The following is a 15,252-nucleotide window of genomic DNA, read 5'->3' as shown; positions in this document are numbered from 1 at the left end:
CCTGGGATGCACCCTGGGCCTCCACAAGACCACAGTGGGCATAGAGGCTGCCCTGGTGGTCTGGGAGTGGGTGTGGGGGGGGCAGTGTGGCAGAGAGCAGGGTGAGGCTGGGCCTGAGTAAACAGACCAGGGCTGGTGGCATGAGGCACGAGGAGAGGCCTTGTGGGCCGCTGGGTCCTCCAGGCTTCCCGGTAGCCCGCCCACGGCCTGCTCAGCAAGCAGCGTCCTCAAGTTCACGCACCCTCTTGCTGAAGGAGGAGAAGGGGTCCAGGCGCTCCTCGTACTGGGAGGAGTAGCGCAGCTCCGTGTCATCACTGCCGCCGCTCTGTAGGAACAGGAGAGACCAGTCACTGAGGGCCCAGCAGGAACGAGGTGGGATAAGGCATTCTGGGACTGGCAGGATCACAGGGAGCCTCAGCTTCCCCATCAGCACAGCGCACGGAGGGAGGTCTGGGTGGCAGCATGAATGAGGCGGGGCCGCGGCCGGAGCTCTCACTGCCCTTCCCGGAGTTCCCACCAGGCGCGGGCCGCTGGGACTGGGGGGGCGGGGGGGGGGGGGTTACGGGGAACTAAAGCCCGGTCTGGGGCTGGAGTGTACGTCACAGACGGGACGGGAGCAGCGCGGGCTAGTGGGCCCGTAACGGGTTGTCCGGAAGTGTGCAGGGTGGCTGGGGGGCGCAGGCAGGCACCCGAGGGGTGAGCCCCGCCCCGCCCCAGCCGGGCTCTGGGTACGATGTTAGTTTGTGCGGAGTCTGGCGCCCTCTGGTGGCCTGAATGCGGCTCCAGCAGGGGCTGAAGGTCTTGTCCTAGGGAGGCGGCCCCCAGGAGTGTCACTGCTCCTCCTGCTTCTACCAGCCACTCTGTCTCCCCTGGGTGACGGAAGGGCTTCCTCCCACGAGGGGGTCCCCTGTGAAGCCTGGGAGCTGAGAGAAGCCAGGGAGGGCCCGCCAAGACCCAGAATGGAGTGTGAGCAGGGTTTTATTCTGTTTTCTTGATTGGTTTGGGGGATATTGGACCAAATTCTGGTTTTTTTTTTTTTTTTTTTTTTTTTTAGAATGTAACTTTAAAACATATGGATTCCCCAGGGCTTATCCTGCATGCTCAAGAGCCCTGTAGTTAATCCCCAGATCCTAGGATCAGCTAGTGGATCACTCCCATTTCATGGAGGGGGGTCACCTGGGGCCTGTGAGCCCTGCCTCTTGCTGTACCTCTCCACCTCCTGGCTGGTTCTGGCGAATGAGCCTGCGCAAAGGCTCCTCTGTGGGGGCCTCTCCCCAGCTCAGGGAGGACAGCTAGCAGGCAGGGCAGGCTGGATGGCCTCTGGGCGCCTCTGGGCCCAGTGCTTCCCGGCAGGTCGCTGCCTCTGACCCTCTCACCCTGGAGTGCCTGGTTGACCTCTCTCCTTGCCTGGTTCACCTGGGGCTGAAACAGAGGAGGGCACTTACACGGCCTGGGTAGCTCTGCAGGAACTTGATCTTCTCGAAGAGCTTGATGTTGTCTGCACGCAGGCTGTCCAGCTCGCTCTGCAGGGCTTGGATGGTGTGCTGCGCCAGGCGGTTCTCCTGGGGGCAGGTGGGCAGGTGGGCAGGAGTACGGGTAGGGCCCGCGGTGGAAGGGGTAGGGGGAGAGGCTGCCAGGCTGGCACAGGTACTACTCGTCTACCTGGAACCCTTCTTTGCCTGTGCCCATCTCCCTGACCTTCCAGATGTTGGCAAATCCCCCTCTCCTCCTGTGACCGCACCCCAAGCAGAAGACAGATTTGGGGTGAGTTTCCTTCATGTTTTTTTTTTTTTTTAATTTTTATTTATTTATGATAGTCACAGAGAGAGAGAGGCAGAGACTTAGGCAGAGGGAGAAGCAGGCTCCATGCACCGGGAGCCCGATGTGGGACTCGATCCCGGGTCTCCAGGATCACGCCCTGGGCCAAAGGCAGGCGCCAAACCGCTGCGCCACCCAGGGATCCCTATGTTTTGTTTATGGTATCATCAACCTTTGGAAAAACTACTGAGATGGAATTCATATAACAAACATCACTGTCTTTAGGTATACGATTCACTTTTTTAAAGTATGTTCACAGTGTTACGAAACCATCCCCACGATCTCATTCCACAGTATCTTTATCATCCCAAAAGGAAACCCCAAACCCATCCATCCTTCCCTCTTCCTCTACCCCCTGGCAACCACTAATCTTTCTGTCTCTTTTGATTTGCCTATTCTGGAGATTTCATGTAAATGGAATCAGACGCTCTGCGGTTTTAATGTTTGCCAATCCAGGAACAAAGTAAAGGGGACCTCATTTTTCAGCTTATCCAAATGCTTAAGTGGATGTTTTCTTCATACTGTTAAAAAATTCAATCAGGGTGCCTGGGTAGCTCAGTCAGTTACGTGTCTGCCTTTGGCTCAGGTCATGATCCCAGGGTCCTGGGATCGAGCCCTACATTGGGCTTCCTGCTCAAAGGAGTCTGCTTCTCCCTTTGCCCCTCTCCCCTGCGTGTGCTCTCTCTCTCTCTCGAATAAATAAAATCTTAAAAAAAAAAATTCAAACAGGACTAAAAATTACACGGTAGTAGGGCAGTTCCTCAAAAAATGAAGCACAGAATTACCAAATGATCTAGAAATTCCATTTCTGGGTATCTACTTGAAAGAACTGAAAGCAGGGGGGCTCCTGGGTGGCTCAGTCGGTTAAGCATCTGCATTTGGCTCAGGTCAAGATCTCCGGGTCCTGGGATCGAGTCTTGTATCAGGCTCCCTGCTCAGTGGGGAGTCTGTTTCTCCCTTTCCCTCTGCTCTCCCCCCTTCTCTCTCTCTCAAATGAATAAATAAAATGTTTTTAAAAAATTGAGAGCAGAGGCTTGGAAAAATATTTGTACACCCATGTTCATGGCAGCATGATTCACAGGAGCCAAAAGATGGGAATAAAACAAGGGTCCTTTGATGGATGCACAGATAAGCAAAAAACAAAAACAAAACAAAAAAAGCAACCTTGGTGTGTAGCACAACAGAATATTGCTCAGCCTTAAAAAGGAAGGACATTCCGACATCTGCTACAATGCAGATGAACCTTGAGGACGTCATGCTCAGCAAAATAAGTCAGTTATGGAAAGACAAATGCTGTATGATTCCACTTACATGAGGTCCCTGGGGCAGTCAAATCACAGAGACAGAGAGTAGAAGGGGGGTTAACCAGGAACAGGTAGCGGGAAGGAATGTGGAGTTCGCATTTAATGGGAACAGAGTTTCAGTTTGGGGAGATGAAAAAAGCTCTGGACACGGATGGTGGGGAGGTCTGTACAACATGAATATACTTCATGCTCCTGACCTGTACCCTTAAAAATGGTTAAGATGGTAAATTTTTTTTAAGACAGTAAATTTTACGTTGTGTTTACAATCTTTAAAAAGTCAGTGCCTGATTTTAAAAACCCCTAGATTTTTATTTTTATTTTATTTATTATTATTTTTTAAAGATTTTATTTATTTATTCATGAGAGACACACAGAGAGAGGCAGAGACATAGGCAGAGGGAGAAGCAGGCTCCCTGCAGGGAGCCCAATGCAAGACTCGATCCCGGGTCTCCAGGATCACGCCCTGGGCCGAAGGCAGGTGCCAAACCACTGAGCCACTCAGGGATCCCAAACCCCTAGATTTTTAAAGCAAAAGGTAGAATAGTATAAACTGCTTTTCTTCCCATTTAGTCTGAAGGCCTCCCTTATAAGGGCTGCCTAGCCTCCCGCTGGGCGGCTGTCCTAGTCCTTCAGGGGGGTGTGGGTGTTTCCAGTCCCTGCTGTGGCGGAGCCATCTGCCCTGGAGCCCAGGTCACAGAAGGTCCCGCTGGACCAGCACCGGGCCTGGCCCGCCACCAGCGCTCAGCGGGTTTGGAGAGGAAGAGTTGAGAAATTCCATCATCAGCTCAAGCAGTGACTCTCTGAGAAGGATGGAGACCTCCCTGGCTCCTGCTCGGGGCGTGGAGAGCTCAGGGAGGATCTGGGCTGGCTCTGGGGAATCTGCGAGGCACCTTTGCAGACCGCCCCTCCAGGAAGGCCCCCAACCGGGTGCTCTCTCAGTGCCCCAGAGCTCCTCAGCACTTCCAGATTGTTCCTCCTTACAGGGCTCAAAGACCTTTCTCTCTCCAACCTGCTCGTCTCTAGTCCTCCACTTGACTTAGATATTTTCTTCCTGGACGATGGTGACCACTCTCCAGTCTTCTTCCTGGGCCAGGTTCTGTCCTGAATTGGCTACCGAGTGACCCTTCTTATGCTCCATTCTGAATGTCACTCCCCTGCTTAAATCCTCGGGTTGCACCCCAGCCTGGCAGTAGAGCACTCCGTGTCTTATTCGGGCAGCCCTGGCCCAGCCTTTTGGACTTGTTGGTCCCCTATCTCTGCTCACCTAGTCTCCTCTACTTTGGGCGTCTGATTCTTCTTTCAAAGCCCAGCATGGCATAACCTCCTCCAGGAAGCCCTCCCTGACTGCCAGAACAAATCTAACCCCTCTGTGGTTTAATGGCCTGTGACATGTCTCTCTCTCCCAGGCCTGTGTGTCCCTACTGTGTCCCCCGGTCCCAGGGGTCTAAGGGAGGGAAGAATGTGACTCACAGCCTCCAGCTCCTGGTTCCGGGCACGGAAGCGCTCCCTCTGGCTGGAGATGATGGAGAGCAGCGAGTCTACCTGGCCCTCAGGGAGGGTGCCACTGGCCGGTGCCGAGGATCCTAGGAGGTAGGGGAGAGTAGCTTGGGGTGGTGGGTGGGGGTCCTCAGGTCAAGTAGCCCCAGCTCCGAGGGAGCTCTGGCCAAGTGCCAGAGGTAGAAGGCACAGGTATCTGAGCACAAGGTGCTGAGAGGCCACGGATGGAAAGAGGTGTCCAGGGGAATAGGGATCCTAGGAGGGCAGGGCCCAGGCAGGCTCCCTGCCCATACTGTCTCAGGGTCCCAGGCCCCCATTTCTCTATTCTTGGATCTGAGACTCCTGCATCTGTCAGACTAGGCCCCCCACTCCTGGGGAGCCAAAGGGACACTGGAAGTACTGGGAAGCTGTGAGAGCCCCCTTCCAGTGTCCGGGCCCAGCAGCAGCCCCCGGTTCTTCCTCCATACTGATACTAGAGGAGGCCACCTCCCCAGCAGTGCTGAGCCTCCCTGGGGAGCTGACCACCACCCACCAGCCATTGACAGGACAAGGGAGGCCAGGTTCCTAGGTGGGGGTGTCAAGCTGAGGCACAGAAAAGTAAGTGGGGGACCCAGCCCCCTCTTTTTGGTTGCTGCTGCACTGCTGGGGTGGGGGGCCCTGACCTTCTGGGAGGAAGGGGAGTGTTCTTTAGGGATCAGGACTCAGACTGGCACCTCTGCTCCTCCTTTCCCTGTTCCCGCCCTGCCATCCCTGCCTTGGAGACAGGCTGGCCCCTCCTTACCATAGAACAGGGCCGTGGCCTCCTTGATGGGTTCTGGGATCTTCTCCAGGCCGTGCTCAGCTGCACCCTGCAGGTGGGAGGAGGAGGTGGCTGCTCCGTATGTGCCACTGCATGCACTCTTTCAGGGTGCCAAGCAAATGGGGGGTGAGGAACAGGTGGGGTGGTCTGGTGGCGGGACTGGGCACACCAATGGCCACGAGAGGCCTGAAAGGAATGCCCCACATGGGCCACCAAAGGGAAGGCTGGCATTAGAAATGACAAATACCCACCATTTGCTTTGACATGGTTGGAACTGGAGGGTATTATGCTGAGTGAAGTAAGTCAATTAGAGAAGGACAAACATTATATGGTCTCATTCATTTGGGGAATATAAAAAATAGTGAAAGGGAATAACGGGGAAAGGAGAAAAAAATGAGTGGGAAATATCAGAAAGGGAGACAGAACACGAGAGACTCCTAACTCTGGGAAACGAACTAGGGGTGGTGGAAGGGGAGGTGGGCGGGGGGTGGGGGTGACTCGTTGGTGGGCACTGAAGGGGGCACTTGATGGGATGAGCACCGGGTGTTATTCTGTATGTTGGCAAATTGAACACCAATAAAAAATAAATTTATAAAAAAACCAAAAACAAAAACAAAGGGAAGGCTGGGTCTTGGGTTGACCCCAAGGCGGGAGCTTAGCGGTGGTGCTGTCACGGGGACACTCGACCCTGCTAGCCAGCTTGCCCCGTGGCCTGGGCCAGCCCCGCTGCTCTTTCAGAGCCCCATTTCTTCATCTAGAAAATGAGGTGGATGACAGAGCGACCTCAAGGGTGCTGTGGCCTCCAGCTTTCCCTGATCCCCGGGCCTCAGGTCCTCTAGCTGTGGGATGGGTGGGTAATCTTGCCTTGCTGTTGCCTATGGCTCCATGGGCGGAGTTTCAAGCCGGTGCGGGGACACAGGGTGCCTTGTGCCAGCCCGAGGAAGCCTGTCCCCACGCCCGTGGCCTGGCCTCCCGACCCAGGCCTTTGTGGTAAAGTGTGCAGGCAACATTCAAAGGCTGCAGGGGACAGCCTGGCGGGCCTTTGGGGCAGGAGGACTGCAGGTGCCGGAGTTGCCGGCCAGTTAACCTGCGAAGTTGTATTTCACACAGCTCAAAGCTTGGGGCGGGGGGTGAGGGGGCCGCGTGGGGGGTGGCTCACCTCGGCGTCCGGCCGTTGGATGGACTGGATAGTGCTGAGGTCCTGCTCCAAGCGGGCGATCAGGTCCCTCTGCTCAGCTGCTGTGGCCATGGCCTCAGTGACGTGGACCTGTAGCTCTGCGCAGCGCCCTGTGCCAAAGGGAGACGAGGCCGTCAGAGGGAGCCTGGTGTGGCCGCCGGTGCCTTCCCACCTGCCTCTCCACCCGCAGCCTGTGCCACTGCCTGACATCGCTATTCGGCCGCAGGGCACTCTTGGCCCTAAGAACTCAGTAGGCTCCTGAAATTCTCTAGGAGGGGAAGGGGCGCAGGGCAGGGATTCAGGAGGAACAGGTCCACCTTGGCTCTGCCATGACCAGCAGGAGCCTGGCCAGCCCCTTGCCCTCTCTAGGACTCACGCTGCCTCTGTCAAGCCAGGCAGGGGGATGGAACCCAGCAAAGTCCAAGTTTCTTCCAGGGGCTGATGCCCTGGGGTAACGACCAGAAGGAGGCCTAGGGGTAGGAGTAGGGGAGAAGGAGGTGCAGGCAGGGGTGGGAGGGCCCCCTTTACATCCAGCAGGAGGAGTGAGGGGTCTCGCCTCTGGAGCTGACACCAGACTTGCTTGGCCTCTCCCCCAGGAGGCCCCAGCCCAGCAAGGGGGGTGGGGTGGCCCCTCCAGGAACCCCCTGACTCACAGTCTTTACCCTCCCCCACCCAAGTGGCAGGTGTCGTCCTTGCAACAAAAGCCACTCCAAAATAATTCTGTATGAAGACTTTCCTGTCCTTTTGGGGGACGGGAGATGTTGGGCAAGTCTCCCAGTCCAGGCCCTGGGGGGTGCCGTCAGCAGCCAGTAGCAGGGCAGACAGCAGGCACCTGGGAGCAGCCCCCGGGGGGGGGGGGGGGGGGGGGGGGCCTCATTTCTAGATGCTCAGGCCACAGGGAAGGTGGTGGAGGCGCTGTCCTGTGGGGGAGCCCGCACGGCCACCAGGGGGCACTGTGGCACCAGGAATGCCCAAGGCTGCAGGCGTCTGTCCCCCGCCTGGCAGCCTGCTGACCCGCCGGCCCGCTTGGCCTTGGCCGCGCTTAGCATCCTGGGCTAGGGTGGCGGGCAGCTGACCTCGCCCCCACCTGCTCCATCTCCTGGTGCCCACCTCACGCCAAGCTCTTTACACATGTCACGACCATCCAATCAGTCAGAAAAGGTGATCCCCATTTTACAGATGAAGAATGGAGCCTCTTGGTCTGGGACCAAACCCAGGGGTGTCCACGCCCTTCCCCACAGCAGGGTCCTCACTGGGTCAGGCCCCAAGGGGACCTCTTCCTTCAGACATTGATACCTGGCAGGTAGGTGGTGGTGGTGGAAGTAAGGGGTCCCTGGTGGGGTTCAGAGAAGTTGGTCCCAAGGGCAGGGCCAGGTCGCCGAGGGAGAATTGTGGGTGGCAGGGTTGGGGTGCAGCCTTCAGGCCGTGGGGACAGAAGGGACAGGTTGGAGGGGCAGGTACCTACGGTGGGGCGGGGGGGAGGGGCCTGGCCAGAGGGAGCCGTCATCCCCGGGGGGTGTGCACGGCGCCTGGTGCCGAGGGGACCAAGCACAGCCCGAGGGGTAGACCCAAGGCCAGCGGAGGATTCCTAGGGCTGTTTATCTGCTGTCTGCCTGCGGCCACTGCGGCGTGGTCTTGGTCAGGCCCCCAGGATAGGAAAACCCTGCAGCTCCTGGAGCCATTTGTGGGCTTGGGGAGAGTGGAGGGGGCGCCCGGCCCGTGGTCCCTGTGCACTTGTGCCCATGCCTGCTCCGTCGGGGTGGGCACGCGGTTCCCTGCCCGAGGGCCCTGACAGCAAAGCCTCCGCTCTGGGCTGCCCTGGTGAGCTGGCCTGGAGGGCCTGCCCCACATGCTGCTACAAATGCCCCCAGACACTGGGTTGGCCATCAAGGGGGGTCTCTGAGGGAGCAAAGCTGAGTGTCGGGAGCGGCCGTCCCTGAAGAGGGGGCTCTGGGCGGAACTGAGGGCTGGCCTGCGCTCCCAGCAGGCACGCAGGGAAGGGGCGGGCGAGGGGGCGGCCCAGGTGATGCCATACGCACGGTGGAAGGCAGGCCCCGGGGGTGCTGGGGATGCCAGAGGCTGCAGAGGCAGAAGCCAGGCTGGACCCTAGCAGTGAACTGTCGCTCCACGCTGTGGGGACGGGAAGGCCAGGCGACTGACCGTGTGGGCACCGCCAAAGGAAGGGGCCTTGATTACAGACCCTGCTCAGAGACACTGTCCTGGAGCCACGTAAGTCTTCAATGTGAGGGTCCCCTGGCTGCTGCCCTCATGCTTTCCCCTGCCTCCTCTGCTGGGGGAAGGAACACCTGGATCAACGAGGTGGGGGGCACCTCTTCAGGAGGCCACTTGGTGTCAAGGGAGGTCCTGAGCTAGACTCCAGCAGAACTGGGCTTGAATTGTGGCCCTGGGTCAAGGCAGTAAAAGGTACTGGAGACAGCTGGGACCCCTTTGTGCTAGAGACTCCAGAAGGTGAGGCCTGTGCCTGGAGTTGGTTCCCCAAAAGGGAGTACGAGGTACTAGGGGAGCAGCAAAGGGATTGTGAGGAAGGGGCAGTGGGGCGCATGGCCTAAGGCCAGAGATGCAGGCTGGGGGGCGCTCAGGCCCCGCTCCCTATCTGTTCCCTCCAATCCCCAGGCAGCCAACAGGAAGCCCAGGGATAGCTGCCGTGAGAGTGACTAGAACCTTCAGGAACGCTGACATTTTTAGGGGTGTCCCAGAAAAGACCCAGAGAGGAGATGGCAGGAAGCAGGGTGTCAAAGTGCCAAGTCGAATAGGCACAGCTGGTGAGTCAGGAGGGGTGGCCGGGGGCTCAAGGAAGGCTGAGCAAGGAGATGGAGGAAAGCCCCTGGTTGAGGTGGTGGTGGGATGGGGGGCAGCAGGGCTGTGGGGGAACCTGGGGACAAGCCCGCTCTGGACAGGTGGCAGATGGCGCAGCGCAGTGGGCAGAACCTGGTGCCGGGTGGTGCTCAGGAGTAGGGCGCATGGATAGATTATGGTGTCTAAGAAGACGGAAAGGCCGGGGCAGAGGGAGAGGCCTGTTGGGGGCGGGTGTAGGGCAGACGAACACCACCGGGCTAGAGAGAGGACCCCTCGCCTCTGCAAGGTGGCCCCCTTGAGATGGGCCAGTTCATAGGAACCTGTCCTTTGGGGAAGAATCTGGGGAAGCTTCCTGGGGAGTGCATTTCACTGAGGGGAGAAAGAAATTAAAGCATTGTCAAGGTCAAGACTTGAGCCTGGCTATGACTTCAGGTCAAGGCACGATTTCTGACTGTGGATCGACTGAACACAGACACTCATCGCAACTGGATGGCAGGCCTGGGGGTTTTGTGCTCACGGCTTTCCCGAGGGTGGGGGGCCCGCATTATTGAGTCAGCCTCCTGCACACCAGGTGGGAGCACTGGAGCTGCTCGTCATCCACCAGCTCTGCACCTGTCTGTCCCCGCAGGTGGCCAGAGAGGAGTGCTGAGAGCTCCTGTGCTGCAGGTGGCAGCCCCTCGCTCCTAGGCCGGGGGACCCCAGCCGGCGTCCACCCTCCCTCCTGCAGCATCGCCTCTTGCGCAACTTTCCACAAGCACACGAGCGTGTGTTCTGCATCTGAAACACATGCACACTCCTCTCGACTCTACATCCCCCCCCTGCAAATCTCCCTGAAGGAATCACCTGTTCTCAAGTGTGCACGTCCCTACACCTTTCCCACCTGACTTGGGTGCCCACTCTGCCCACTTCCTTGCCAACATGACCGATGACCTCGCACATCGCTGCATCCTTGGCCCTCATCTCACCGACCCGCCAGCACCTGGCTTCCAGGTCACCACAGGCTCTTGGGCCTCTTGCCCCTGCTGCTCACTCACTTTCCTTTGCTGCTCCTCCCTGCTAAGCTGGCAACGCTGCGGGACCCGGGGGCCGTCCCAAACCCCTTTTCTGTCCCTCACTCTGGCTACCATGCAGGCCACTGAAAACTGGTAACTTTCCAGCGTGTCCTCCAGGCCATTCCTCTCCCCAGGCTTCCAGTGTGGAGTCCAAACAGGTCCGAACTGGAGCCTGATGCCCACCCCTCAAACCTGCTTCACCCCAGCAGGACCCCCTTTGCACAGCCAGGGAGATGGTGTCCTCAGAGCTGGGGGAACAGAGGCCAGGCCACCGTTCAGTGGCTCAGCCCAAAGCCCATCCTTGTTCTTCTCTATCACTCCTTTCATCAAATCTGTCTCAAGTACTATTTTTTGCTCTACCCTCAAATCCAGAAGCCAATCACTTTTCACCACTGTGCCACCTGCTGCAAGTCATAGCCTCTGGTCCTTACGGCAACAGCCTCCTTGCTGATTTGCCTTCTTCCACCCTCAGCCCTACAGTCTAGTCACAAAGCAGCAGGCAGAGAGGGCCCTTCAAACAGATTAGACCACCCTCTGTCCAAACCCTCCAATGGACCCTACGTCCCCCAGAGGAACAGCCAAAACTCTACAACGGCCTATCAGGTCCCACCTCCTGCCCTGCCTCTCCCTCCTCTCTCTGACCTGTTGCCTCCCACGTTATTCTGGCGCCCAAGCACATTTGCACCACAGGACTTGCACTTACTGTTTCCCCTCTGCCTGGAATGTTCTTACCTCAGGCATTGGCATAGTTCATTCCCTCCCCATTGTCAAGACCCTGCTCACATGTTACCTTCTTCGTGAGGCCTACCCTGACCACCTGATTTAAAACTTTAACCCCTCGGGGCTCCTGGGTGGCTCAGTGGCTGAACATCTGCCTTTGGCTCAGGTTGTGATCCCGGGGTTCAGGGATCGAATCCTGAACTTCTCCCTCTGCCTATGTCTCTGCTTCTCTTCCTGTGTCTCTCATGAATAAATAATTAAAATCTTAAAAATAAAAATAAAAAATAAAACTTGAACCCCTCTGCTTGCTCTTCCAGTCCCCCTTACCTTGTTTTTATCCAGTAACATTTACCACTGCCTAAGGCCCTATTAATTCCTTTATTTATCAGGTCTACTGTCTTGTCTGTTCCCACCGAAAGGCAAACTTTGTCCCCTGTTATAACTACAGCCCCCAGATCAGTGGCACACTGTTACCCCTCTCTGCCCATCAGCTGACGGTCTGAGACCATTCCTCCCAGTGGAGAAGCACCCATTCCTTTAGGTGGAAGGTTGCAGAGGGTATTCCTGGGGCTCAGTCTCCCAGCTTGGGTGAGAGCCGGCTGGACACAGACGGCCAGGGCCTGGCATGGCCAGCTGGCCTGTGCTGGTCCCACCACCCAAGAACTGCGCAGGCCTCACCTGGCCCTGAATTGGGACTGCAGATTTGCTAGTGCAAAGCCCCAGGGCGACCCTGCACTTTGGTGTCCTCTCCCTGCCTCCTGCAAATGCTGTTTCCCATTTGAAGGCCTGGGCTGTGGCTGTGCACTGCTCTGCCTCCCCTGGGCTGTGAGTGCCGGACTCCCAGCCTGAAGCACATACATCTCCGGCACAGGGCCCTCCTCAGCCACTATCTGCGGACTAAGCCACCGAAGGAGCCCCACCACCCTAGACTCAGTGCTGCTGACATCTGGGGCCATGTCATTATTTGTTGGGTGTGGGGAGACTGTCCTAGGCCTTGTAGGGCATTTACCAGTGTCTCTGTCCTCTCCCCTCTAGATGCCAGTGGCATCACCCTGCTCAGCTGTGACGGCCCCAAATGCCTGCAGACACTGCCAACCGTCCTGAGGGGCAAAGTCACCCCAGTCTAGAACCACCACCCCAGAAACCCTACTTTCCTCAAACACAAGAGGCTTCTGGGTTCGGGGTTCCCAGGACGGGGATCAGCGTCTCCAGAGGCTTCGGTCCGATGGGACCTCCCAGAGGAAACCTCCTCTGTGGAAGGGCCACCAGAGGACTGGGGACTCGCCAGGGGACTGAGGGCCCGGGAGCTGCCTTCCTTCCTGCCTGTGGCCAAGGCCAGGGTGGGCGGCTTGGGCCCCACAGGAGCCGAGAGCCGAGTTTTTAGCGGAGGCTGGAGAGAGAGCTGCTGGGTGTGGGGGACTCTGCTGCCCCATCTGCGCGCCTGCGGAGCGTCCCAGGCACCCCCGGTGGTGACAGGCCACAGGCACCCCGAACCCTCGGGACTGCCTGCTCCCGGGAGGGCGCACCTCCTGCTCCTGTGCAAGGTGGGAGAGCTTGGACTGCAGGGACCGCCGCGGCCACCGTCAACTGCTATGGGTGACGCGTCCCGAGTGCCTGCCGTGGGCTTGGGTGCCACAGTGGACAGTCAACAGATGTCGCCGCACGGGCCCCCCATTCGGCAGCGCTGCGAGTCTGGCATTATGATGTCCCCTTCACAGAGACAGAAATGGAAGCTCAAAGAAGCTAATGAATTCATTCATTCTCCCAGAAAGGGTTTCCCGAGCTTTGACTAGGACTTGCCCCCCGTCGCTCGCCGGCTGGTCGGAGGAGATGCTGGGACTCAAGCATTGCCACTTGACCGCAGAGGAGGGTCCCGATGCCCCGCTGTGAGTCGAGTGGGTCCTCAAACCCCACTCCTCGGAGCCCCCCATTCCACTCTCCCAAACAGAGCAGCCTTGTACTGTCCACAAACCGATTTCTTAAAAAAAGACCAAAAACTGGCCCTTCCCCTCGACGTGCGGAGGGCCCCAGCTCCTCGGAAGAGGCAGTCCCTGCTGAATGCCCGGCCGGGACTGGCACGCGCCTCCCGCTTCCACCAACGCGGTGGGCCCGACGCAGATCAGGGTCTGATGACCAGAAGCACACCCCGCCCCCAGCATCGGAACAGGTCCCCCGAGCCCCTGGGGTTGTCTGCTCGGTCCCCACACCCCTGGCCCCTCACAGGAACCAAGGTCGTGCCCAAGTGGAGACCAGCAAGCTGCGTGCCCCCCAAAGCCGACACGCTAGGGCTGTGGAGGAGGCAGCAACGCACCTCAACCCCAGGCAGCCGCTCGGAGGCCCCTGGAAACACAGGCAGACGGGATCACAGCGGATGCCTCGCGCTCTCCGGTAATTACTGTTGACCCTTGAACAACACAGGTTTGAATCGCACGGGTCCACTTATAGGCGGATTTTTTTACAGTTCCATAGTGTAAATGTATCTTCTCTTCCTTACGATTTTCTTAATGACGTCTTTCCCTCTAGCTTATTTCATCGTAAGAATACAGTATATTATACGTATGAATAAAAATACAGGTGTTAAGCGACTATGTTATTGGTAAGGCTTTGGGTCAACAGTAGGCTATTAGCAGGTACATTTTGGAGGAGTTAAAAATTATATGCAGAGGTTCCACTGGGTCGGGGGTCGGCGCTGCTAACCCCCATGTTTTTCAAGGGTCAACTCCATGTATCATCAGGTGGCCTTTCCCTCTATAACACCAGTTGTATTTTCTCAAGGCATCAAACAAGGCTCGTCATTTTGTTCGGACCCACTTAACTATGGGGAGAGAGGGGGCCACACGCAGGGAGGCTGAGCACTCTGCCTGGAGTGGGGGCATCACCCAGTCGCAGTCAGAGCATGAAACCTCACCCCCTTCTCCGCCTCTGGAGCTGGCAGTTTACAGAAAGACTCAGGCCTACGAAACCATGTGTAACTATAGTTTTGCTTAATTAAATCTCACTTTAAAAGCACCGGGGGAGACTTTCTGGGTTAAAAGACTCTGTGCCAAGTGTTTTTAATTTTTTCTACATTTTATATTTTCATTTAGTTAACAGATCTTTAAAGGCGGGGTGGGGGGAGCATACCTAAACTAGCAATCAGAAAAGCAGCAGAACGTTAGCTGAAGCAGACACAGAACATCAGGCAGGCAGAGCTCTGTTGGCTTTATCCTAATTTCTCCCATCTGTGGGGGCAGACATTTGGGGACAGCTATAGCCACGCTCAGGTCCCTGAGTGATCATATGAGACTCAGGGCTGCTGGGAGCACTTGGCACTGGTGGGAGACTGTTCCCTGCTTGCGGGGGCTCCTCCCACTGGTGGGAGGATTGCTCACACTTCCGGATCCCACGTGGGAGCGGCACATTCTAAAACCCACAAATTAATGCACAACAAGCCAATCACCCTCACCACCCCCAGCACACATCAGTGAGGGTGGCGATTCTTTTCCAACCTGCTAGATTTCAAGATGAGAAACATCCTCACTCACAAGCACATGGACCACCTAGCAGCCAACTCTGCAGAACTCTCTGGCCTCCAGCCCTGAGCGTGGGCTGGAGACCCCTTCTCAGAAGCCCAATCCAGAAACCCATAGACATCGTTTCCTCCTCCCTCTTTCCACTCACTTGCTCACATTCCTGGGTGCCCCCAGCTTGTCCTTCACATCAGGTTATGGGGACAAAGTGAGAGACGCCCCCTCTCCTCCCCGTCCTGAAGCAGGCTAGGCCAGGCCTCTGGCTGGGTGTGGGCACCTGAACCCCACTCATCTGGGCTGCTACAATCAGCCTGGTGCCTCGCCTGGCACCGCCAGCCACCATTCCTGGTCCTCACCAGCCTGCGCCACAAGCGATGATGTCCTCATTTCACAGACAAGGAAGCGGATGCCGGGAAGGTCAGCATTTCAAGGCTATTCAGACAGTAAGGCCCACAGCAGCAAGCAGGGACATAGGCCCTGATGGAGACCCGGTGGAGAGCAGTGCCCAAAAACCAACCCCCCCAAATCCAGCCCAGCCACCTGCCTGGTGGCCCCTGGC

General features: G+C 57.5%; 1 protein-coding gene across 4 annotated transcripts in view; it reads right to left on the bottom strand.

The window, feature by feature from the left end:
- Positions 1–15,252, bottom strand: part of CUX1 (cut like homeobox 1) — a 364,330-nt gene that overhangs the window by 3,017 nt on the left and 346,061 nt on the right. For all 4 annotated transcript variants that reach the window (XM_077908115.1, XM_077908114.1, XM_077908113.1 and 1 more), the window contains 5 exons: positions 6,578–6,705; positions 5,401–5,467; positions 4,593–4,705; positions 1,446–1,562; positions 242–325 (listed from right to left, as the gene is read on the bottom strand). In XM_077908115.1, the coding sequence (XP_077764241.1) occupies positions 242–325; positions 1,446–1,562; positions 4,593–4,705; positions 5,401–5,467; positions 6,578–6,705 (509 nt within the window). The remainder of the gene's footprint in view (positions 1–241; positions 326–1,445; positions 1,563–4,592; positions 4,706–5,400; positions 5,468–6,577; positions 6,706–15,252) is intronic.

This window comes from Canis aureus, chromosome 8, assembly GCF_053574225.1.
Source record: "Canis aureus isolate CA01 chromosome 8, VMU_Caureus_v.1.0, whole genome shotgun sequence".
Classification (NCBI taxonomy): Eukaryota; Metazoa; Chordata; class Mammalia; order Carnivora; family Canidae; genus Canis; species Canis aureus.
The sequence above is the reverse complement of the archived record's forward strand: the minus strand, read 5'-3'. Positions and strand labels throughout refer to the sequence as shown.